Source organism: Drosophila pseudoobscura, chromosome 4 (genome assembly GCF_009870125.1).
Source record: "Drosophila pseudoobscura strain MV-25-SWS-2005 chromosome 4, UCI_Dpse_MV25, whole genome shotgun sequence".
Lineage (NCBI taxonomy): Eukaryota > Metazoa > Arthropoda > Insecta > Diptera > Drosophilidae > Drosophila > Drosophila pseudoobscura.
Window position 1 is genome coordinate 4,394,250 of NC_046681.1, and position 25,066 is coordinate 4,419,315.

Here is a 25,066-nt window from a genome sequence, read left to right on the forward strand (position 1 = left end):
TCCGAGTACATGTGTACTTTATTAAAAGGCAAAAAACAATGCTATCATACATGTACAATTACAGTTGGTTTTGTTTCTTTTTACAAGTTTTACAAATTGGTTTGTGGGGCCGCTTCTCATTTGAGAGCAATTCCTTTCAAACAGTTCCCGAATCTATGACTAAATTGTTTTTTCTTGCTAAAATTATACATACAAAAATTACAAATTCCATTTCACATTTTTAAAATTCCATGAAGAAGACATTTTTTATGTGTAGGCTACAATGTTTATGCTATGAGGAGAAGTTCTGATTCCCTGGTCCACGTTGTGGCGATTTCTGCTGCTGCTGGTTGGCTGCTGACATGTTTGGGCTATTTGTAGTTAAATTAATTGGGTTTTGGCCAAGCTGTGACTTGCCGTTGTTAGTCGTGGTCGTTATTGTGGCCACACGTCTCAGACGATTGTCTGGTATCGGTGGTGACTGCAGAGTGCCGGAATACTGCTGGTGCTGGGGCGAGAGTGAGGACGGTCCACTGCCACTGCCGCCAAAGGCATTGCGTATGCTGCTGCCTCCAGCACCAACACCAGCAGCGCCACTTGCCGAACCACCGAAGATGCTTCCAGTGCTGCTGCCAATCAGACTCAGCGAATGCTCGTTGGAGAGTATCTGATGAGCGGCCAGATTCATTTCCTCCGGTGTCATGTCCAGAGCCTCTCGCATCTCCCGAGCAGCCGTGCCAACGAATTCGGAATCACAATATTTCCCCAGTCCCTCAGCGGCGAGTACCTGTGGAGAGTGGCGATCGTATTATCTCGGATATTTCCTCGTGGCACAAGTACTTACCCCTCCAATCAATGATTCGGCCAGGCCGTTCATTTCAGATGAAGTTGGTAAACGACGCTGATCGTAGGGACTAGCTGGGGTCGATTGGATCATGCGCTCGTGGCCAGGAATAGCACCATTGGGTGCGTAGACTAAATGATCACATAACAAGAAAATTACGGAGAGAATTAGAAAAGTTTCGTTCCGAAATTGGTTGATTTTTCGGTATATACGTTTATGAAATTTATATTTTTACATAGCTTGATGATCGTTACTACTCCTGGTTAAGGATTCTAAAATTACTCCTTTGTGTGATAGCTATTCTAAATTTATCTTACCTTTATAGTGTTTTTCTACTATTTTTCTACTATTAGTATTTACATATTTTGCTCCTTTGTCACCAACTACCAAATAAACCATTCATGTAAAGTTGATAATATTCTTGAACCTGGATTCAACTTGACAGGCTAATAAATATAAATGTATATCAGAAAAAGATCTTTCCTCAAGTTTTGTTCAAAGTAAAGAAAATTGTTAAGGAACTGCTTCTTGCTTGGTGTTCTTCGTGGCATTCTTTTTCTTCGATTTTCATAAACTATTATATTTTTTCCTCTTTTTGACTAGTCTCTATCTAGTCAAGTCTTTGATCTTTCTCTTGTATCTATTTGCAGATTTTAACTTTAAAGTTTACTCATTACATGTCAACATCTGATCGTTTATTTGGAACTTCTAGCTTGAATATTTCTATGCTTGATTATACAATATATATTCTGATTCTGGTACCATATAACTTCAAAGTTGATATATTTCTTAGCATGATCATCAAGCTTATACAATACGACTATCTTAGCATCTATGAATATGTAGCACTACATTTAATGGTTGGTTAGGCAGCATTCTATAGTACATATATATACACGATATCCATACATCGTCATTCCTTTTTAATGAGCATTATAACTATGTTAGCTCTTTTAAGCAAAATATGGTAAAAAATAAAAGTTAGTTTAACGAAAGCAAGCAACAATCGCTATATATGTGTGTGTAGGCATAACGTAATACACTCCAGTTACAATATCACTAAGGCAAGGGGCTCTATGAACAAGGCAAGCGACGTATGTAAGCATATTTTGTGTGTGGATGTTTCTGTTTCGGTGTTTGAGTGTTCAGAATGTCTGTATGTATTTGATGGGCACTGGGATCAGTATCACTCGGGGCCTCCAAAATGACTTCTAATCCCACAAGGAAAAAAAAAAATGCGACGACAAGACAACATTGAAGGACAATATTAAATTTTGGAAGAGTATTTCTCACGTTTATTGGCATGTCAAGCTAATATAGGTATAATTTACGTTTAACAAAAATAATGGAGACAACGTTCAGATCTCGGCATGGGAATAACGATCTATGTAGTATTTGGTTGGGTTAGTATTGGGTAAATGTGGCTCATATCGCCGCAAGGCACACACATCAAACACACACTTTCGATATATACGAGTATGATTGGGCTAGATCGCGCCATGGCCAAGGCTTTGGAGTAGATGGGAACAACAACACGGCTTTGTTATATATATAAATATATTTATATATATAGAATATATAGACATCGATATCGGGCTTTGGTTTTTATGGTTTTTAATTACGTTCATTGTTGCTGTTGTTGTTGCGTGTTAAACGATTGTTGTAGTTGTTAACGTTGTTTCTGGTTGTTGTTGATGTAGGTTGTTGTTCTGGTTGGTTGTAGGTGTTACGAGTATATCATTAATCCACTCAGTTATCAGTTACCAGAGAACTCTCAGTTCGATCACACAAAATAACATATTCTTTACCGATAGGGGAATGCATCGTTACTGTTTCTCTCATTTCAAACATAACCAAAATAATATAGCAAAAATTCATTTTTAGGAACGATTCCCATGGGCTTATTTGAGCTGGGAAACCATTTGTGTTTTTTTTTTTTTTTTTTTTTTTTCGCTTCGAACTCTTCGGACACTCATCCAGCAAGTATATCGCAGTGTTCGAAGCTCAGCACTCGGTGGTTTTTAAACTCGAATCACTTATGCTATAATAAAGATTTTATAAGAAAGAGTTATACAAAAACGAATTACTTCAACGAACAGAATTAACTGAATTGATTGATAATGATAATTTTTCACGTTTTGTTCGTTTTGGTTTTTTGTTTTTGTCTTCATTTTGATCATGGCAATGGGTTTCGTTGAGTTAATTTGTTAGTAAATTTCGCTGAATTTCTCAATCATATTCGTTAGTTTGTAATCAACAAAAGGAGCCACATACTATTCGGTTAAGTGTGTTAAACTTTTTAAAAGGATTAAATTTTAGTATTGAGAAGGTGTGTGGTGTTTGAAATTTAGGAGAGGAAATATTCGACTTCTTCAATTCATTTAAAGATTTATTTTTAAATACAGCTTCTTATTATTCTTATCTTCATATATTGATGACTTAAAATTTCCCTAAAGATAGTTCCTGAGTTGAAATAAAAAAGGTTTTGAACCTAAAATAAAATGTTTCATTTTAGCAAATAAATGTATAGGCTGTATTTCTAATGCTTCACTTTTTACACACTGCAGGACAATGAATATCTATAAATTATATATAAATTATGAAGAGCCTCTGACAAAATCGTATGCTTCAGATACCCTTTTTAGTTGGCTCTATTATTCAATAAATATTCCATATTTGTGGCAAAATTACCTGTATGTGAGTGGGCCTGCAATTAAAACCAATTCTCGAATATATATGGTATATGCAAATGTGTTAAAATGTTGTCTTGTGTATTATTCTGGATTTTAGCTATGTTTTGTCCCAATTTACATTTTGAGGAGCAGCGAAAGCGTTTCTACTTTTTATCTGTAAGAGTAAGCTGCGCCTACATATGTATGTGTAACTAAACTACAACTGTTTACTACGATCATTAATTTGTATATATATGTATATATAGGTCATACACAATGGCGCGTCTGCGTATAAATCTATTCATGTGTACTACAAGTGTTATGAGGAGACATTTCTCGATAGATTTTAATGCATTAGTTTTTTGTTTGCGATGAACAAACAGCCAAGAAAATACTTAGTACGAGCACACTGAAAACGAAACAGTTGCTTGGCAGTCTTTTCCGGTTATTTTATGATGTTGCATTTGATTGATATTATTTGTAACATTTTGCATGCCGCAGGCAGTAACAAATCTTAGAACTCAGTGGGCAAGAGACTGTACATAATTTGATTTGCAGTGTGTTATAATGGAATGCAGCTGCTACGAAATGGGCTATACAAAACTAAATTATGAATTACAAAATAATTAACGAGGAGTTCAAATAAATTTGTTTCTTCTTTGACTGTCTTTGTCGAATTTGTGGAGGGAAAAAGCAAAGAAACAAATTTTGTCGGAATTAATACCAGGATTTCGTCCAATGAATAGAGGGAAAAAGTATAAGAAAGAACACATTAACAAAAGGTGGGTTAATAAATTGTTGTGCAATTGAATTGTTGCTTTGTAGATGCTGCTGTGGTTCTTTGTTATGTTTTTTGGTTGTTTGATTTAATTTTATTATTGCAATTTGCAGCATTTTAGGCTTACCATTGTTATATGGATGCAATAAAATACCACGATTGCGGTTGCTGAAATTAATGTTCGGGGATTGAGTAAAAGTTTGGTTTATGTTCTTTTTTCTTTTCTTTTTTGTTCTCAATAAATGTAGTTTGTTTTTTGTTTTTTCCTTCTATGGTTCTTTAAATCCGCTAGTTTATACGTAACAATATGGATTTATCTGTAATTTGTGATTGCAGCTAGGTGTGCAACTAGATTGCAACTAAGTTTAAACTCTTTTTTTTTTTTTTTTTGGTTGGGGCCAAGTAGTTGGACTTGGCTTGGCTCCTTTTGTCCATTACAAACTTTAAGGCACTCTTCACACTAGGTGACAAATAAAAATGCCACAAAAGAAAATAGATAAGTTCGATAAACGAAATGGTATGGATCAACCCACTAAACAGCAAGCCATAGTAACAAGAAGTATCGAACGGAGCTTCGTGTGTGTACGGGTACTTCGGCTAAGTGAAAACCAAAAGAGCAAACTCCAACATTGGCCTAAAGAACGCGCTGCCTCGACCGGGCAGGCGCAGGTGCTCCCCGCATACTTACTCATAAGAAATCGCATTGGCTTCGGGTGGCAGGGTGCCGGCCACTGTTGCCGCTCCCATGCCCATGCCTCCAGCTCCAGCTCCAGCCCCGTTCTTAGCCAGGGGCCGCATCGAGATACTCTCGCCGAAGGTGCGCAACTCTCCCCCACTGCTCGCGCCGTGCAGCTCGTCTTGGAGCTTTCCGGCGGCCGCCATGCGGGCTTGCATGATATTGCGTGTGATGTGGTTGACCCCGTCAGCCACGCTCCGGTTCAGGCTGTCGTACAGATAGTCCCCGCCGGATGGATCGGAGCCGAGCACCAAGGTGCTACCGCCCACGCCTACGGCCGCCGAAGCGGAGCCACCGATCGTCAGGGCTCCGTTGCTCTGCGAGGCCTTGGCACTGCGGCGGAAGGTTCCATTGCCATGTCGGCGAATAGAGGACCACACGCTGCCGAAAAGCGTGTGGTGGCGCTGCAAAAAAGGACATCGAAGAAGGTTAAATCTGATCTATTGATTGAGCTTGAGCTTCAAGTGAGTTATTACGGTATAATCCTTCGTAATGACTTACGCGATGCATTGGCTCAGGCTCTTCGGCCAGCTCATCCAGGTTGCCGGAGATGGCACGCTTGAGGGCAGGCGACACTTCGTGCAGGGTACGCAGACCAGCCTGCAGAGTGACCGTATTGTTGTCTGGATGGCCCTCCTTGCCCTCCTGTTCTTTGCGCTTCTTGAAGCGCCGGAAGTAGTCCTGTATCAGATACGTGGCATAGAACTTGCCCACCGTCACCTCATCATCGTTGCCCGGCGGAGGAACCACCTGATCCAATAGCTTTGGATTTGTCCGCTTCCAGATCTGTTTGATGGTGGCTCGCAGCTCCGAATTGCAGTCATCGATGTTGCCCTCAGTCTTGATGCTTAACGAGGTGCGAACGACCGCGAAGAGGGTGGCGTTGAAGAGAACTGTGCCGTCAGAATTGAGGGGCATGTTCATGGACACCAGACGCTTGCAGGCCATGCGGTGTGGACAGAGCTTGCCAAAGCCCAGCGGCGGGGAGATCTTTCGCAGCAATGTGACAACATCAAGATGCTTGATCCGACCCTTGGCATCCGGATCGTACTCGCTCCATAGGCGAATGAACTCGTCCAAGTGATGGGGGCCCAGAATGGACCAATCTCGTGTGAGATAATCAAAGTTATCCATAATGACGGCCACGAACAGATTGATGATCTGCGAACCAAAGCAATCAGTCTGTTTCTGTAGAAATGCATACTCGTCTTACCAGGAATGAGCAGAGCACATAGAAGGATATGAAGTAGGGATAGGCTATGGATGAGCCGCATTGTTCTCCAGGCGTATCTGAGTTCATGTCACACTTAACGTCCGGCTGCGCCGAACAGGACATCATAATATCCTGCCAGGCCTCGCCAGTGGCCGAACGGAACAGCACGAGAACCGCCTGTTGAAACGTCTGGAAGTTGTTGTTGTGCGAAATGGAATTCCCACCATCCAAAGCAATTTTACCAAAAACCTGAGTCAAACAAATGCATAAGAAAGTGGAGAGAGTAACAGATTTCTTATTAAAGAGTCTCACCTGCATTCCCACAACCGCATAGATAAAGAAGAGCAGTACAATAAGCAGGGCTACGTAGGGCAGTGCTTGAAATGATTTAATGAAGGTCCAGAGCAACGTTCGAATACCTTCGCCTTTGCTGAGAAGCTTAACCAGGCGCATCACACGAAACAGGCGGAAGAAGTTGATGGAAATCAAATTGGAACCCGCCTGTAGTAATTATTCATTTGAAGATCTTTCGTATATTAAAGTAAAAGTAACCACCACTTACTGCCTTAGCCTTGGACTTACAACCCTCGACAATATCACAAGCCGCTTGAGAAGTGTCTTTGCTCTGTCAGGAAGTATAAAATTGTCAAGTTCATTCCCTAGAAATTGTTTGCGGATCATACGAACCTTGATTTCGGAGTAAACGATATCGATGAAACTGCCCAAAACGATAATGAAATCAAAAACGTTCCACGCATCGCCGAAGTAATTCTACAAACACGCAATTTATAAAATTAGCTTTTTCGAAATATATACGTCCAATTCGATAATTCCTACTTTAAATCGAAAAGCGGCCAATTTGAAGACGAATTCCAGTGCAAAAACTGCAGTAAAGATCATGTTTAAGGCGTCCAAAAGTTCCGTATACCATAGTGGTTGATTATAGAATTTCATGGCCAGTGTGACGGTATTTATCATGATCAGTATAAATATGGTGTATTCAAACGACGAAGATGTCACGAACCACCAGACCTTATACTGTATCCCGTGCTTTGGTATATAGCGACGCACGGGTTTTGCCTTCAGTGCGAATTCTATACAATTACGCTGGTTCTTGTCCAGATCACAGTTCTTGTATTCCTGTTCACCCTCATTTTGGAAAGTGACAATAACGAAACCGACGAATATGTTCACCATAAAGAAGGCAATTATGATAATATAGATTATATAGTAGGCAGCTACAATGGGACGGAAATTGTGTATTGGACCGCCGTCTTCCTGATTCGAATCAATCGAGACATATAGTAGGCTGAAATGGCAAGATAGAAGAGAGGTTACACAAAATCCAGATTATAGCTTAAGTTCTCGAAACGCACCCAGGCCAACCCTCGAATGTGGATACAGTGAAGAGAGTCAACATTCCCTTGGCCACATCGTCGAAATGAAATCGATTGTTGGTCCATTCACGTTCCTTGAGACGCGGCTTGTGGACATCCCCATCGTCATAGACCAGATAAGTGCCACTGAAAGTATCTTGCATTGTGTTCATCTGATCTGAGCATACTATGCTTCAGTAAGACTTACAAGCATTCCTCTTGCGTCATTTTGGAGCCATCAGAACATTTGAAAAATTTGCCCTAAATGATTGTTAAATGGGGGCAAATACGAATGGTTTGTGGGGGAGGCAGGGGAAGAGATTATAAAATATTAATAGACCAGCATGGAATATGGCAAAGTTATGAAAATATCTGAGGGTGAAGAAAGTCCAACTTGAAGTATTCTTCGGTTGAGCTTACTTTCCCAGAGATGACAAATATTACGACTGCTTTACGGTAGGGACTATCGACTAAAGCCTAGTTCAATTACGATATATTATGCAGCAATGTACGATAGACTATCTAGCTATCTATATACGATCAAATCAATGTACGCACGAGTATATACATTTACGAGGTGTTTTATTTGCAAACTCATTTACATACACTGCCCAAAATTATGGGGTGGACGATAACAGTATTATTTTCGTGGACGCACAATATTTACAGACAGGACATCAAGAAACATGTTGAAACTCGGGTTAAGTACATGGGAAAACATATATTGAAACAAGTACTATATTACATTGGGTTAGCAGGGCGCTAGCTAACGTAACTAGTAACTTTTGCTCTGGGATTAGATTCGATAAGCAAGAACTGATAACTAGTAGCAAGCCTTGGTAAAATGGTAGAGTTTCTTTGGTTTACCAAATATGGAATGTTGCAAAGCGTACGAGTCGGTAGTATTTTCTTTGAAGCTGAGAAGAGGGCGAAGAAAATTGACGTGGGCTTTGACATACAAAAAGGTTTAATATCTTTGACCTCTGCGTGAACATTGAGAATATTTACCTTTCAATGGAACACTACCCAGTAAACCCTAAACATAAATATCGAGATGGAAGAGTAAGTACGACAAAATTCAAAGCACACATTGATTAAGCAGCATTTCTGATAGTTTATTTATAGCTTTCCCTTTTCAAAAATAAAAGCGCACACTTAAAGCCGACTCTAGATACCCTCCACCACTGACTTTTCAAATATAATTCAAAAGAAATTACCTTAAAGAGTTGTACTCCAATAACCGCAAACATGAATTGCAACAAATATGTAACCAACATGATATTACCAATGGTTTTGATTGCGACTACCACGCACTTGACCACATACTGCAGAAGTAGTTTCAATTTTTTGTTCAGTGTAGGCCAAATGTTTGGATTTGTGTGTGGGGGAATTTTTGAAAGACGTGTATAATTTAATTATTTTATTTCGTTTTTTTATTTATCGATTTAAGTTTGCGAGTGGCAGCATCAATAATAGGATTTTGTTGGGTGTATTTTGCGACCACATTTTTTTAAAGGGAATCAAATGGTTTTGCATTATGTCAGTAATTAACAATGACATTTTTTTCGATTGGTTGGCAAAATTCAATTCAAATCAACCGAAGCACGTTTGAAGAGAGGAAAAAAGAAGAAAAATATGTATGTAATATAGAGGGATCAATTTGCGATGGAATTGGTTGGCTATAAAATCATTTGTTTTGATCGATTGTACAACTAATACCAGGCTAAAAATATATACGAAGAGTGACAACGAAAAAGATTATAAAAAATAATACGAATATGAAAATAAATGAGTGTCCAAGCCACATATGCTTTTATATGTGAAAAAAGGAAATGTTGATGTAAGCAAAAATTCAAATAAAAATGTGTTAGTATCTATCTTGGGAATCTTTGGAATCCTTAATGAATCCATTGTAATTGAAATTTTGAATTGTGCTGAATCGATACAGTATTTGCTTCAAAAGTCGGATTAATTTTGAATCAAAAGATATTTGCACAAGAAATTATATTTATTTATATTCCAATTTGAGTGGACTTGAGGTACAGCGTAAAACACTGAAAAAGATAGTGAAGCGGATGAAATCGCGATACAGTTTACAGTTTACTGTGGATTCATTCAGGTATTCCGGCTACCATGTTGAAGAGGCTGGTTACTAATGATGGTCCGGCCCTTGACGGACAGTTAATAGGTTTTTTACACAGGGGAACTGTTTTTTTCGGCCTTGATGCTAGGGTGCAAGGTTGGTTTGCTGTTTTGATGCTAGAGAATAAACCCAAAATAAACATGGTGCGCTCTTGCGTGAGATTTTGAAGGGTGTTGCGTGGGTGTGATGGTGCTTATGATCTTTATCGACATATTTATAGGTGTAAATACTAGTTGCTTTGTTGGATTTAGACGTTTACAAACGCGGAAAATGGGTGTGGAATATATATTAATTTTAAAAGTAGAGAAAGATATATGTGTACTGGTTCTGTCATTCGTGTGAGTTGTGTTAGGATCGGTGTGATGGTTTGTACTCCTTCTTAAGAGCGTCGATAATATGAAACTCAGGTAAATTAAATCCCTCAAATACAATTCTATAATTTCACTCGTTGACTTTTACATCTGTTGACAAGTTGGTTGCTTCCTCTGCGGTCTTCGGGGATTATGCAGCGCATTAATAAGCAATACTGAAGATATTTGTAGTATTTACATTCACTTCTTGAATAATATTCATTACTTTAATTATTTTATCTATTAGTAAAAACGAAGTTTCTGTACAAAAATTAGTCAAAAACGTTGTAAACCATAAAAAAAATGAACAATAAATTAAAACATAATTAGTCAATGCAAACTGAAAGGGAAAACTATTTTAGAACAACATTTGTATATATTTATTTGTTAGGATATTTTTTGTGTGCAATCACAAAATGACAAAATAACTGAAATTTATACAAATTTTTGTCTTAAACGTATCGACTAACTATGCCTATTCAAAACTTATGTGGGAATATTATTTGGATAATGTCTATTGTCTAGCTAAATTATCTTAAAAGTAAATCTCTAGAATTGTTTAAATTCTTTGAAGGCTTTGAACGTACAGAGGATCACATGCATCGACGTCAATGGCAAATTTATACAATAACTTTCTTAGAATATAGCTTGGAGTTTGTATATCTTAATCTGGTGCTTAATACCCTTGAAGAAAATTAGAAAATCTAGATATGGATATGTATCTAGATGCAGAGAAATAATTTAACTGAAGAATGGAATCTTCCCTTTTGTTTTGGAATGCCATTTTGCAGCACAGGGTGAAATACTTTCGAGGATAGTTACAAGGGTATTAAGAGCTTCGGCATGCCGCAGCTTGTTCTTTATATCCATCATAAAACTCTTGATCCTTAGACTAATGGAAAACTAAAAAACAAATGCAGAAAAAGTTGAACTAATTTGAACTTAAAGCGAAAATCATACCTTAAACAACTGGACTCCTATCACGGCAAACATGAATTGCAGTAGGCATGTGACGAGCACAATATTTCCGATAGTCTTAACTGCGACTATGACACACTGAACAACATGCTGTATGTGATACGACGATATATATAGTTGAATTATTAATTTATTGAATGTGGTACGTTATACTAATGGTGGATAAGGCTTAATTGCTTTTTTTTGGTTTTGATTTTGATTTTCTTCTGCGCGCACAGTTTCAATCGGGTTTTAGTATAAACAGTTATACATAGTTTTAACTATGCCCAAGCCACGCCCATACGCTTCTATTCCACGCCCATTTTCGTTAAGTGTTAAGAGCAATGCTCAAAGTCAAACAAAGTCAATTGTTTGCAGTGTATAATTCAATAATAAGAATCTTCAGCTTGCGTTTCGGTGCACCCTACACCCAGCATTTCAAGGTTTTTCGGTTGGTATTCGCATAGTCTAGAGATGATTGTGGACCCCCACCCTTCTTTGGGGTTATTTTATATGACTAAGATTTGTAAAAGCTGCTTATATGTTAAAAAATGAAAAATGTACGAGTATTTGTTGTGGAGTGGTTTCAAATCGAAATAATATTGCATGAACTAAAACCAAAAAAGTATAACAGTTTTAATTGAAGCATTTAATCGAGATTGAGAGAAAGTATGAGGAAGTATGAGTAGGACTTGAACTTGAATGGAGTCTTACCTTGAGACCTTTGGCACGATTAATGGCTCTGAGTGGCCTTAGAACACGGAGCACACGGAGAATTTTCACGACTGAGATCGCATTCGAACTGCAGTTGAAATCGATGTTATAGTTTATGTTCCAGAAGTAAAATTATATCACGACTACTGGGTGAGAGTAGTGTTTCGATTATTGTTTACCTGGACACTAGGGATATCAATGAGACACAGACCACAAGTAAATCTAAAAGATTAAATGCGGATCTGCAAAAGGCTCCGTCGTGTAACACGAAGCCGTATGAAATCAATTTCAGAATCAGTTCTATTGTGAAAACTGCCGTGAAAAAATAATCAAATTTATTGAGTACCTGCAAAAACAAACGAACAGTGAAGGACATCGAATGAAAAGTGTTTCCAATATACGAGTACGCACAGAACAGTAACGCTCTCAAGTCTAATTAAGCCTCAATCATAACTTACAGGAATCTTTTATCACTTGGAGTTTCTTTAATAGGTCGATACGGGAGCTACTTACTTTGTTCAGGTCGTCGTTCGCCCTTAGGGGGTTCTCTGCGGCCAACATAGCTGAGGAGAACATGATGCAACATAGGATAATGTTGCCGAAATTGCTGTGGTTACAGAGCCAATGGCAGAAGACACGAAATCTGTGTGGGAACAATTGGATATACGTTTATCGTCGGCTTTCATATGAGTGTCTAAGTTACAGATCAACAGAAACAAATAAAAAAAAAAATAACAAATCAAAACACACGCCATGCAGTTAGGGATCGCTAAAGACAAGTTTAGAAAACCAAATTATAATGCAAAGAGGCGACTAATGTATTCAAAATTCAACTACAAAAAGTAAGTTTCTTGGAACTAATACATCTTTGGCTTAAGTACTTGGGACAATACACAAAACGAGGTTAAGCAAAAGGAGAAATACACAACTATACATAGATAACTCAAGGACAGTTGCATACACACGCACACATGAAACATGTCACACGCACAGACACAAAAAACTGTACGAGTATCATCACTCGTGGGAATTCTTTTGAATTGACGTGGAAACTAAAACTAAAAAAATAATAATAAAAACCTGTTCGTTTGAGAGAAAAGAAAGAATGATGTGCCCGGTGGTATGGGCAGGATTTTGTTGGCCGTATTAACCTCAGACATACGACGTGGGCGTGCTGTAATCATGCCTTCTTCATCCACTATATATGCAATTAAAATTTTATCATATATTATGTATATATATGTATGCCAATTTGGAAAAAAATAATAAATACATATATGAGAATTTGGCAAGAGATCGGTAATAATTCTTATACTTTAAATCTAAGAACTTAGGCTACAAATACTAGTATCTTAATAATAAACTATAGTTGACGGCTTTTAAAAATATAACATATTCGAATAACATATTGAAGTAACATTTGTGGGCCAAAAATTATAGTTAGGAACAAAATATGAGAGTATTCGCCCTACATTGAAAAATGCCAAAAAAGAAAAAACAATATTTTTAATTAAAAAAAGGAACAAATTCCAGTTAACTGATAAGTTATATAAAGTACATATATATAGCTTTAAAATGCTTTACAGCTCGCTGGTGGTTTGTAAATCGATTTTCAGTCACATGCAAACAACGAACTGCCGAATCAGAGTGCAAAATAATGCCAAATATTAAGGAAAAGTTCATAAACTTTAATCACAAGACAAATGAACTAAATCAAATCAAATCAAAGAGTGTGTGTAGCTGTTTAATGTCAATCAGTGATTGATTTACCTGTTTGTGTGGCTGAAAATGAAAAATGCACTACCACGCGGCATGGGCTTTTTAGTCTTCTTCATGCTGACTTCGGATAAACGTCGGGGTCGTGCAGTGACATGTGCTGATACTTCGGAATGGGAGTCTTTCGATTAATTATTGAGTATGTGAAGGTGTTTGTTGTTTGTTGTTTGTTGTTTTTTGTTTGTTTTTGTTCAGTGTAGTTTCCAAAAAAATGGCGGCAGAGGATGAGAGGCGTCGGCAGCAAAAGTTTCAAGGAATATTTTTGGTTCGGTTTCTTGTTAGTTTTCAGTAGATTTCTAGGCATAAGCTTACAGTACTTAGATTCTACTTTCAGACCATAAAGTAATCTTAGGCTAGTCTTAGTTGCGAATTGAAATGAATCTACGCTAGAGAACATACCTTCTTCCTCCTCCTCCTCGCACATTTCACGTACTTCATCATCTGAGAGTGTTTCGTGGTCCCTGGAGTACAAAACAAAGAAATGTCTTAATCAATTTGATCTATATGCTATTTGCTGCTCCCACATTTTATCTTCATCCATTTCGTTATGTTCCATATCTATATCAATGCTTAGATGCTCATCATCCTCGCCATCAATGGTCGGAGTGGGACTGTGGGATTTCTTCAGAGCTGGATCCTCATGCTAGCGGACAAGAACTCGGATTGTAATACGCCTGCGATTTGTAGATTGGATTGGATACATACAGGCTCCTCCTCCTTTTCCACCTCGGATAACGAGTCGGCATCGGCCAAATTATCTACAGCAATGGCCAAGAACACGTTCAGCAAAATATAGTTACCGCATATAAACAAGATGATAAAGTAAACGCAGGCCAAGGCACCATAGGAGGAGACACCGCCGTAGGCATTAATGCCTACATACATCACGGCATTCCAATCCTCACCAGTCATGATCTGAAAGGATGTATTTTATGGATAATACACATCCCTATATGAGAAGTTGGGAAGTCCTACCTGAAAGACTGTGAGCAGACTCTGCCAAAAGCAGTCGAAATTCATTCGATACTTCTCCTCTTTTCCATCAAAATTAAATTTACCGCCAAAAACTTGCATGCCAAGCAATGCAAATATCACAATAAACAGGAAGAGCAGTAACAGGAGCGAAGCAATTGATTGTATCGAGTTCAATAAGGAAGCAACGAGATTTGATAGAGACCGCCAGTATCTACGAAGAGATCAAACGTTGTAACGTATATAAAGATAATGGGAATCGCATCAACTCACTTGGTTACTTTAAAGACACGCAGGAGACGGACACAACGAAGCACGGACACGCCCAAAGGTGGCATCATTCCCGTGTTTGTAAGCAGGGTCTCCGAAATGCTGCCAATCACCACAAAGCAGTCGAAGCGATTGAACAGCGAAACGAAGTAGCCCTGAAATCCCAGACTGTACATTTTCAGTAGCATTTCGCAGGTGAAGAGGCCAATGAAGACAACGTTTGTGTACTCTGAAAGGAAAAAGAGTTATGTTCAGTTTTGACACTGTACGAGTTTAAAGAAGACCGATGTTGAGACCACCTTGAAAGTTGTCCAACCAATCCATTTGCTGATAATGCTCCGTGGCCAGGACGCCAGTGTTGAGGAACACCAGGACAATGATTAGCCAATAGAAGGCTTGAGATTTGACGGCTTTGCGACAGGCCCGACGCATTCGTCTGTTGACACGGTCGAAGTCCTTTTTCATTTTGCGCCATCGGGACTCAGTCATCTGGACTTCGGGCATTTCCTCTCCCAGATTCTCAGTGGAATCCATTTCGTTCGCCTGCTTCACCTTGCCATCAGCTATAAGACCGCCCACAGCATCGGGCTCGATATCCTCGGCCTGGGTGATCCAGTCGAGGTAGCCACGAAGATCCTCCTCGATCTGCTGCTTCTCGCGTAGCTTTTGGAAGTCACCGCGGTTCTTGGCCTTGTTACGCTCCTTGGAGAACTCGCCAGACAACACACCAAGAATCAGGTTCATCACAAAGAACGCACCCAGAATGACCATGGAAATGAAGTACATCCACTGCCAGTCGCTGCCCATGGAGTCTTGGATCTGTGGAATATTTATTACCCATGTACACGAGGAATTGATAGATAAAGCATGCACTTACGCTGTAGAGAACATCAGTCCAACCCTCGAGGGTGACGCACTGGAACACCGTCAACATGGCCAGACCAAAGTTGTCAAAATTGGTAATTCCCTGATTGGGTCCGTCCCAGCCACCGTAGCACTTCATGCCCTCCGGACACGTATAGCCCACTCCGCAGGGCCGTATTTCCTCCTCGTATTCACCTAAATTCCGTTTTGGATCCGTTCGGATTGATTGTTTAGGTTTTATGCATTAGCGATTGAATGGAATGGAATGGAATGGAATGAAATGGGATGAAAGGGTCTCTGAAGTGCCATTAGGTTTTCTTGTGGTGGGTGTGTTTGTGGCGGAATATGCCGCATCTTTGGCATACTTATATTTGTCCCAAACATTTAAAAACTTCAATAGCTCTTTTAGCTGGTAGATCAGTCAGGAGCAGGTGACTGGAGTTCTTTTAAAGTTTATCTCTGACTTTTGAGTGTGGGTGTAATTGTGGAATGGAATATCTGGACTGCCCTGGGCTTCCTTTGAAGACTAATCTTCCAGTAATAGAGCTTTTGGACGTTGATTTTGTAATGCGACATATCTGGTAGCATTCAAGACAATTGAATGATATTCGTACAACGTATAAACATCGTACGATTCGATGACTCGATTCTTCTTACCTGTGATTTCATCGCGACACGCCTTGTGCAATTTACCGGAGAACAACTCGAGGCCAATGATCGCGTAGATTATTATCACGAATATGACCAGGAGTGCAATGTGAAACAGGGGCACCATGGCCTTCAAAATTGAATTTAGCACAACCTGCAGACCTGTAGAATAGCGTTATGAATGGCCAATATTCGTTTTGATGGTTAGCATGCTCCTTAGTTTGATTAGCGGTTTTTCAAAAATTTAGTGCAAACACAGAGGTTGAAAACGCGGCACAGAAATTGCGATTTCGAATATCAAATTTCGAACTCCGAAGGATAATGGTACAACACTAGCTGTGTTGATTGATTAACAACAGATAAACTTCTTCCGGACTCAGTATGAACTATCGGAGATATTGACATTAATACTTATTTGTGCTGTGCACAATGGGTTAACGGAACATTTTCAGATGATCTAACTGAAGAAAAAGCTAATTGAAGTACAAGAGTATGGTTTGAATGAATGGTCTGTTTGTACATAGTTTGAACTATATAAAATTTTCCCAATCTTCTTCAATATCTTCCATCTGTGCTGCATTTTAACTACGAATCGCTCCGTAGTTTCTCGCAAAGCGATCCTACTAGGCCGGTGAATTTGTGATTTTAATTTGAGCTTATTCTGGGCAGGTGCATTCAGCTCTTACTTGGTACACCCGATACGAGTCGCAACGGACGCAGCACACGAAAGGCACGCAATGCCTTCACGTCGAAGGCATCCTTCATCAAATGGGAGAGTGCCGTACTTATCGCTCTGTAAAAATGTGTGGCATACAAAGTTCATACGTGTCTCAGTTTTGGATTGACTTTTGTTGGTAATTTTGATTATTGTTTTTTGGTTTTTCTAATTGGCTCGATTTCGATTAAATTGGATATAAGGTAACATAGAAAATGGTTAAAACGAGGCCAGAGTGGGCCTAGGCGCTCTGCGCTTTTAACTGGAATATTTTGTATGCTTACCCTATAACTACAATTGTAAAATCTAATAAATTCCATCCATTTCTTAGATATGCACCATTATGTAACATAAAACCATATGCTACAATTTTCATAACACATTCCGCTGTGAATATAACTAGGAATACATATTCAACTTTTTCCTGTTATTGTGTTTTGTGAGTTTTGTTCGTGGTTTTGTTTGGGACGTACGGATGGGGGATTCGGAGTTGGTGGTATTCGGGGAATCGGGTTTTCGTATTGTTCAGTTCATTGGATATGTGATTTGGATGCATGAGGTGGATATAAAAGATACGTGAAAGAAATGCATATTGATTAAATTTCCGTAACATTGTATATATAAATAGAACATAAATATCTGTGCCATTGGAATCAGCCAATGGAACTACTCACCAAGGTTTGATTCGTCACATTCGAATCGCTGCCCGGATAAGGCGTGTAAACGGCCAAGGCAACACAGTTGGCAAAAATTGTTAACAAAATAAGGAACTCAAATGGTCTAGCGATGCGGAGTTGAGGAAAGTCAGCCGGAATATCTGTTACTTGTATTTACGAACTAGTTCAAAGTAATATGCGAGGAATGGACAATACTCTTAACTTATAGGGCAACTCTGCTTCTGTCTACAAGCTTCCGTCAGTTGACTTCTGTTAAAATTTGAAGAAACTGCGTCATTTAGTTAGTGTCTAACAGCCATTGAAAGTAGAAAAATATGCACGTTATGGTTTAAATGTTGGATAATAAAGCTTTTCGTAAAGTGAATTCCGCGTTTGCTCACAATCGACCACAATGCAAGGGTGCACACATGTGCAGATTCCATGACAAAAATCCATTACTTAGGCATTGAACTTCTCCCTCACCCGCCCTATTCTCCGGACCTAGCACCGAGTGACTGTTTCTTGTTTCTAGTCCTTCAGAAACGGCAAAGCGGACAAAGATTTTATTGGACAAAGTAAAAAGAGACTATGTTGAAAAATCCAAAAATACATATGTCTTAAATAATCGGCCGTGCAAGAACCACGATACCCCGCTGGTAGATCTGTTTCTCTACAACTTATTCTTGAGCTGGTTTATGAGAACGTTTTTAAAAAGGGGTTGTCGGTTATAAAAGGATACTTCCACTCTACAATGCGTATGCACATGGCTCGCAGTGGATTCTTCAGGCTGAGGCAGAAGAGCGCTCTCTGCGGCCGATCTGGCTGCGGCTTGCCACGGCGCTGTGGCCTCTTCTGGCCGGCGGCAGCGGCATTAGCTTTTTGGCCACCAGCGCCGCTGGGTCCGATTGTTGTGCCGTTCATGGTTTCCGGAATGTTTGCAATGCCCATGGCGTCAATGCCTGCCGGAATGAAGGTTCGGATTTATATTTATGTATGTTGTTCACATAAGTAGTTCGGACAAATTATGCCATAGGTATTAGCAGCTCATGGCAGATTGTTAGTTAAGCAAAGACTCACCCATAATGGTGTTGCCGCCTCCGAGATCCGTGTCGGCGCCATCGTACCTCGCCGAGACAGAGGCATCGCCGCCGCCGGCGGCTCCGCCATTACCGTTCGGCGTGTAGCCGCCACCGGAAGCGCCACGCTCAAAGTCCATGATGTTGAAGAATTTGCCGGCACCGCCTCCGAAATTGTCAATCAGCTCTGCTGAGCTGGAATAGAATGGGGAGAAGGCCTGGGTGTCGTCCTCCTCCTCCTCGTAGTACTCGTCGACGTCGTCGTCGTCCTCGTCACCTTCAATTTCGCCGTCCCGCTCTTCGTCGTCGTCGTCGTTATGGTGGTGCTGCCGCTGTGCCAGCTGCTCCTGCTCGTCAATATCAATGGTTGTGCCCTCTGGCTCGTCTTCGTCCTCCTCTTCGTCCTCGTAGAACTGTCCTTCTTCAGCGTCGTCGTCCTCCTCGGTGATCCTACATGTCCTCCTGATGGAGGGCCGGTTGCGCGTATTTTTCCTTACAACCACGTCGGCATTGTCATCCACTTCGCCGACATCCTCGAGTGAATCATTGTTGCCACTAGCCCGCACGATCCGCACACCGTCATCTGCATCCTGGCGGCGCTCGCTAAAGCTCTCACAGTCAGTGTTGGTGTTTCCTCCGGCTCCGCCCAAGGACTGGTCCTGGTCCTCCTTGGCTGCGGCAACAGCCGCGACAATCGCCGCTGTTCGAAGAGTCTGCGAGCTGAGATCCGGATTGTTGGGATCGTCGTCGTCGTCGTCCACCTGGCAGTCGTCGTCCCCAATGAAACTGCTAACGTCCCCGACCCCAAAGCCGTGCAACGTGCTGTTATCTCCGGTGATGTCGCAGTTGCAGCTATTGCTGCTACTGCTGTCCCCTCCAACGGCGCTGTAGCTGCTGTCCTCGTCCCGGCCACCGCTGCTAAAGCTGCTGTTTGTGCTGCCCGCACTTGTTACACTATTCTGCGGCTGTTGCTGCCACGCAGATGCCGACGCTGCCGCCGATTGAGCTGCCGCAACAAGAGCCTCCTCCGGCGTCAGCCGCTGACTGCTTCCTCCTGGGGCACTGGCGCCTCCTCCAGCCCCTGCGCAGGATGCACAACTTGACTTCCGTCGCTTGCTGCCGTTCGCCGAGGCACTGCCCCCCTGATTTGGTCCCGATCCGCCGGCTGCCTCCCCGTTCCCGTTCCCGTTCCCGTTGCCGTTTTTGTGGCGGCGCTGCTTAAAGTCGAGTTTGTAGGTGCTATTGTTGACTATTTGGCTGGTGACTGTGCTGAGCGCGAGTTCGGTGTTGCTTGGTCTCTTATTGGTGCTGCTTGGCTGGCTGGAGTCGTCAGGGACCTCAAGCGGACTGCAACTGTGGGTAGGAAGTAAAGTATTAGAGCTCGTCGACAAACAAAACACTTCTCATATACATTTGGATGCACTTGCCATTAACTACTTAATTCTAAAATAAGGAACATGATTTTCTTCATGGACTACAACAATTATTTTGTTTCATCAAACCGGAGAAGACCCAGACCATTGGAGACATTGTACCCATCATTGGTACATTATAGCAACTGAAGCTTCTATTTATCCCATCAGAAATTCCAAAAGTGAGAACTAATAATAAATGAAATAAAAATTGATCATAGTAACAGTGGGAGAAGTCCGATTTTGTTGCTATCAAAGGGAAGGGGACAATGGAAAATTTAAAACAACTTGAATACAAATTATTGACCCGAAATTAGATTATCGAATTCTTTTTTTGCGGATAAATAAGTAGTAGCGATATTTAGGTTTTAAGTGTATATAAATGTACATAATCTTATGACTAATCCACATGCCACACAAGGACAAATATAATAGCTGTTTCCATACCACATCTCTCTTTTCCTTCACAAAAACGAAGTACCATTCGGCCGTTTATCTCGCTCAATCCGCCAGAAGGCGCCACTAGATGAGCAAGAGTGAGAGATTGAGAGCGCATGGCATGAGAGTCCGCTAACGGAAATTTGTTTATGGTTGCACTAGTTCTTATAGCCGCTGAGAACCAGGAGGTAAAAAAAGGGACGAACACAAAGGTTCCTAGCTTTATGGAACCAGCTATACGTGATACGGAAATGCTTCAGTCTTGCTTTACATTTATTTACTCGAATATACCTAATATAATTAAGTATGTACATAACTATCCCTATAATTGTTGATTACTGTATAAATCAACTAAGGCTGTTGGCGACATCTATTGATCTTGATCAGCGATCAATGGTAGATTTTTCAGGATAGTTCTGGTGAATGCTCATAATTAGTGATTAGGGATTCAGGTATTCAATTCAGGGATTGAATTGGCAGAGCGTACAAATAGTACGATCCATTTTCTTGACGCATGATGAGTTGCTGTTGGCTTATATCGAAAGCTGACATATCGCAAAAATGGACAATAAAAATACAAAAAAAAACAAAAATCCTGAATTTAGCTTGGGTTTCGCGAATATACACATGTACGTGCTAGTGATTGTATTAACTATTCTCACTGCGAATTCACTGAGACTTTTGACCATTTACAATATTCTCGGCATGCTCTTGAGCTTCTTTAAAAAATTATATTTATTTATATGTTAAACATGGTCCCGAGAAACTATGCATGTCACATATTAAATCTGTGAAGGTCTGTGAAATTAAAACCCATCATGAAATTAAAATTGTGTGCGTAATAACGTATCTCAAAATAAAAAACACCTTCTGAAAATTGGAATACATACTATTAGGATGATGCCAAGAAAACGCTTTAAACTAGTCATGCGAATACATTCCCAAAACAAAAGGCCATATACGGACACACTTAGGAGCACATCATTGGAGTGAGCACAGGGTATACGACAGCGATGTACAACACAGAGTTACGATAGCTATACGATAGTTGTGGGTCTTGATCTAACTTACTATGCCCTAGAACGCCTAGATGGTTCCAAATAATCAAACTCTTGCAATGCATTGTAAATGAATTTCTTTTCGTGCTCCCGCTGGAGTTGCATATACCTTTGTTGCAGGACCGAAGGTGTGCCTGCTCCCGATGGCGACGTTCCGGCTGGAGACGCTCCTGCTGATGTTGTCTTGATGGGCACAGGCAGCGTTATCGTCGGCGAGCGATGCTGATGATGATGATCGGGCTTCACAATAACCACCTCCAAGTCACTTTTGGCTGCTGCCGACTTGCGATTATATTTCCGACTGCCTCGCGTCGGCGTCTCGGCCTTCAGATATCGCCTTGAGGTGGCCGGAGACGTTGGTGACGGCTTCCTCTCAATAACCAAGGTGTTATCATCGTAGGCTATGCAGTTAACTAGCTCTCCGCCACCCATCACGTTTGTAGCCGTTGTGGCCGTTGCCGTTGTCGTCGACGATGTGGCCTCATCTCGTTGGTCATAAAGCTTTGCCTCCTTTTGTCTCTGGAACTGCAACTGTCGTCGTCGTTGGGAGGATGATGTAGACGTAGTTCTCGAGCTTGTGGTGGGCTCGATTGTAGTCGCAGGCTGTTGGTTCTTGGTAGGGCATGATTCATCGATGACGACAACACTGACTGGCGTTGAATCTTTGCTTGCTTCCCTACCCTTGTCCTTAGATTTATCCCTATCCTTATCGTTATCGTTATTGTATTTATGATTTAGCTTATTATTTGAACTAGAACTATCCAAGGCATCGTATTTGTTAATTGGTTGCTGTTGCTGTTGCTGTTGCGGCTGCGTCTGCGTCTGCTGTTGCTGTTGCTGTGTCAGTGAGGCATGCTCCTTATAATCTCCTTATGGATTTTGATGGTTTTCGTTGAAGGGAGATGAGGTGTGTAAAGGATAGTTTATTAGTAAAGCAATATCAATATTTGATGAGCGTTATAAAGAAGACTGGGGTGCTGTTCAAATCGATTGATTAGAATTAAAGTAATGTATGAAAAAGATTCAATATTAAAATAAAACGTGTCTAGCTTTGCGACCATAAAGATCGAGCTCCATCGACATTTAAATGATACAAAGAATATTGTTCTTAGATTAAAAACTAAAATCTTTCAAAATCATGACTCATATTCAAAATCATGACTCATATTCAAAGAGCTTTTAGTGTAAATTTCGTTTAACAGTTTGTTTTGAAGTTTTGTATCGCATTTAGTGAACAGCAAGTAATTGAATTCTAATACCAATCGATCAAAAAAAACTTGCTCAATTAAGCGCATGATGAATGATGATGGGAATCAACGTAATTGATGTTATTATTTGGCGGTGGGAGGGCAGCGTTCGTGTTCTGGTAGTACCTGTATTCATATTTGAAGTTTCCTTCAAGCGCTCAATATGGATTTGGCTTTCATTCAAAATGCACTTCGAAGAACTATTGTGGTCTAGAAACGTGTTGGCCAAGTGCCGGAATGCGGTCAGCAAGAGAGCCACAACGAGGGTATCAACAGGTGTGTTTGGTCTCAGACACAGATACAAGCACGCACTAATACACAGCTAAGCACTCTCTCACACTTTCAGAGACTCTCAGACACATTTATACTGAGGACAGCTTTTAGAGTTGTTTGGCAAAAGAAAATGTTTCGCCATTAAATTGCAGAATTTTGACGGTGGTGCTTAATTAATTTTTGTAAGTTTTATTGGTTAACGTATTTGGACGAGTTTAAAGCGACGGTTTGTAAAATTTGGCATTTATGAAAGTCTGCGGTTGAGGGTTAGTTGTAGACCTATGGAAGATGGATTTTATTATATGGGTATTATTAGGCTTCGAAAAGGTTTTCACTGTATCGGTTGCTTGAAGCACATTTTATTGGATTTCGTTTAATTCCAGTTGAGTGAGCAGACAACGAATTTCCATTAGTATTGATAGCTTATCAGTCATTGGGGTTTCGCTATATATAAACCCTTGACACACATACACAGGGACCATATATGTGAGTGTCGTGTGCGTATGTGTGTGTGTGCGTGTGTGTGGGTGAGCAGGCACCAAAACAAAAACCCACGCAATGTTTACATTTTCCTTTCGAGTTATTGTGGCATGCAACTGTCAGATGGGCAGTCATCTCTCAGAGAATGAGAGCCACTCTCTCTCTAATCAGCACGTCTCTCTTTAAAGCTCTCCCCCAGTGCAGGAAAGCTTTTTGGCCTTTGCAGCAAACAAAATAAAAGTTTCGCCAAAGTGTCACAAAAGCATTTAAATATATATTTTTCCCTTCCTGAGTGGGGCACTGGGGAATGCGAGTACGCACTCGTCACTGATTAATATGGGTAAATGGTACACATTAGACGGCTGAAAGATGGTCAGAAGGCTGGTTCTGTTATAGGTCTGGACTATAAGAAAAAAAAGTCATCCACGGGAATGAGGTCAAGAGCGCGCGCGTTTGGCACTAGAACTAATTTGCTCATTAGCTTTTGATGGCCCGCCTGGGAAATGCTTTAAGCATACTTTTGTGAGTCGCCTCTTTGTTGGCTACTCCAAAAATGACTCTGTCTCGTTTGAAGAAGTTGGGGGCCAGCAGGGGCATGTGCTGACCGATTGACCTACCCAGTCATATGTAATAGCCTACACACACACTTTCCACACACAAAGATATATGGATATCAGACAACACACATGAGGAAAATGCACACATGTGTGAAAACTTTTAAAGACGCAATACGAAGAAAAGGGAAACCACTTTTCCACATGCTTCAGGTGCTTCCATTTCACTGCTTCACTTTGCAATTTACCCACAATTATCACTGGACACTACACTTTCCGTTTTGTGGTATAAATTTGTTGGATTTTCTTTTCTTTTCTGTATTGTATTTTAGTATTTTCCTCATACGCGACCAACAGCAACGTGAACGAGTTTAAGGAATCAGCCACAAAAGCACACTGTGCAGGAATCGTTAGCTTTTCACAGAGGCAACCATGAATGTGTTGACATTTGCCAGAGCTTTTAAGAAAAGCTTACGTTCCCGATTTTGGTGGCTTATCGATTGATTAGGGTTGTTGAAAGTTGGTTGTAAAATCGGATAGGGTCTTTGTTGTCTGTGGAAGCTGTTGGAGATAAGTGTAGCCATGCATGAATTGATTCCGATGGAATACATATTGAGTTAAAGTCTTGTCTTTCCTTGCGGCTAAGAACTACTTTCCAAGTTCTTTCCAAGTCGAGCAATGCGAAATTTGTTTTAAATAACCCCAGTTGCTAGCTCTTGACATGGACATACTTAAGGAATGTTTGAAAAATATTTAAAAATAATTAAAAGTAATAAATAAATAAATAATAATAAATAATAAAATGAATATAAGTGAATTCTTTTAGTCAATTAAGTGTTAATAAATATCGCATTTGTACCGTAAA

The 25,066-nt window shown here is 40.4% G+C and overlaps 1 protein-coding gene across 14 annotated transcripts; it reads right to left on the bottom strand.

The window, feature by feature from the left end:
- Ca-alpha1D (Ca[2+]-channel protein alpha[[1]] subunit D) lies at positions 1–24,617 on the bottom strand. 14 transcript variants are annotated; one of them, XM_033379676.1, is made up of 34 exons: positions 24,450–24,613; positions 23,021–23,446; positions 21,661–22,516; positions 18,741–20,092; positions 18,403–18,622; positions 17,682–17,787; positions 17,292–17,431; positions 16,979–17,085; positions 16,302–16,454; positions 15,658–15,839; positions 15,080–15,599; positions 14,784–15,009; positions 14,514–14,724; positions 14,244–14,453; positions 14,063–14,181; positions 13,938–13,999; positions 12,843–12,960; positions 12,276–12,405; positions 11,942–12,108; positions 11,763–11,850; positions 11,052–11,159; positions 8,816–8,923; positions 7,807–7,859; positions 7,599–7,745; positions 7,060–7,531; positions 6,910–6,993; positions 6,785–6,847; positions 6,535–6,723; positions 6,223–6,471; positions 5,511–6,170; positions 4,962–5,413; positions 4,401–4,441; positions 824–954; positions 1–766 (listed from the first exon to the last, which is right to left on the bottom strand). In XM_033379676.1, the coding sequence occupies exons 2-34, from the start codon at positions 23,028–23,030 to the stop codon at positions 272–274; spliced, it is 8,229 nt and encodes a 2,742-aa protein (XP_033235567.1). In that variant the 5' UTR covers positions 23,031–23,446; positions 24,450–24,613; the 3' UTR covers positions 1–271. The 14 variants fall into 14 exon arrangements, 13 of the variants coding, with proteins under 13 accessions (XP_033235567.1, XP_033235557.1, XP_033235560.1 ...); XM_033379666.1 differs by lacking the exons at positions 8,816–8,923; positions 12,843–12,960 and adding an exon at positions 13,533–13,659; XM_033379669.1 differs by lacking the exons at positions 11,052–11,159; positions 12,843–12,960 and adding an exon at positions 13,533–13,644 and having other exon boundaries at positions 272–766; positions 24,450–24,614.
- Between the last annotated feature and the right edge of the window lie 449 nt (positions 24,618–25,066).

Excerpts from the sequence above, each read along its gene's own strand:
- Ca-alpha1D (XM_033379676.1), bottom strand. Across the intron at positions 8,924-11,051 it reads TAGGAGTCCAGTTGTTTAAG|TATGTGGTCAAGTGCGTGGT; the intron begins GTATGATTTTCG and ends CTACTTCTGCAG. Across the intron at positions 6,472-6,534 it reads ATGCGGTTGTGGGAATGCAG|GTTTTTGGTAAAATTGCTTT; the intron begins GTGAGACTCTTT and ends TGTTTGACTCAG.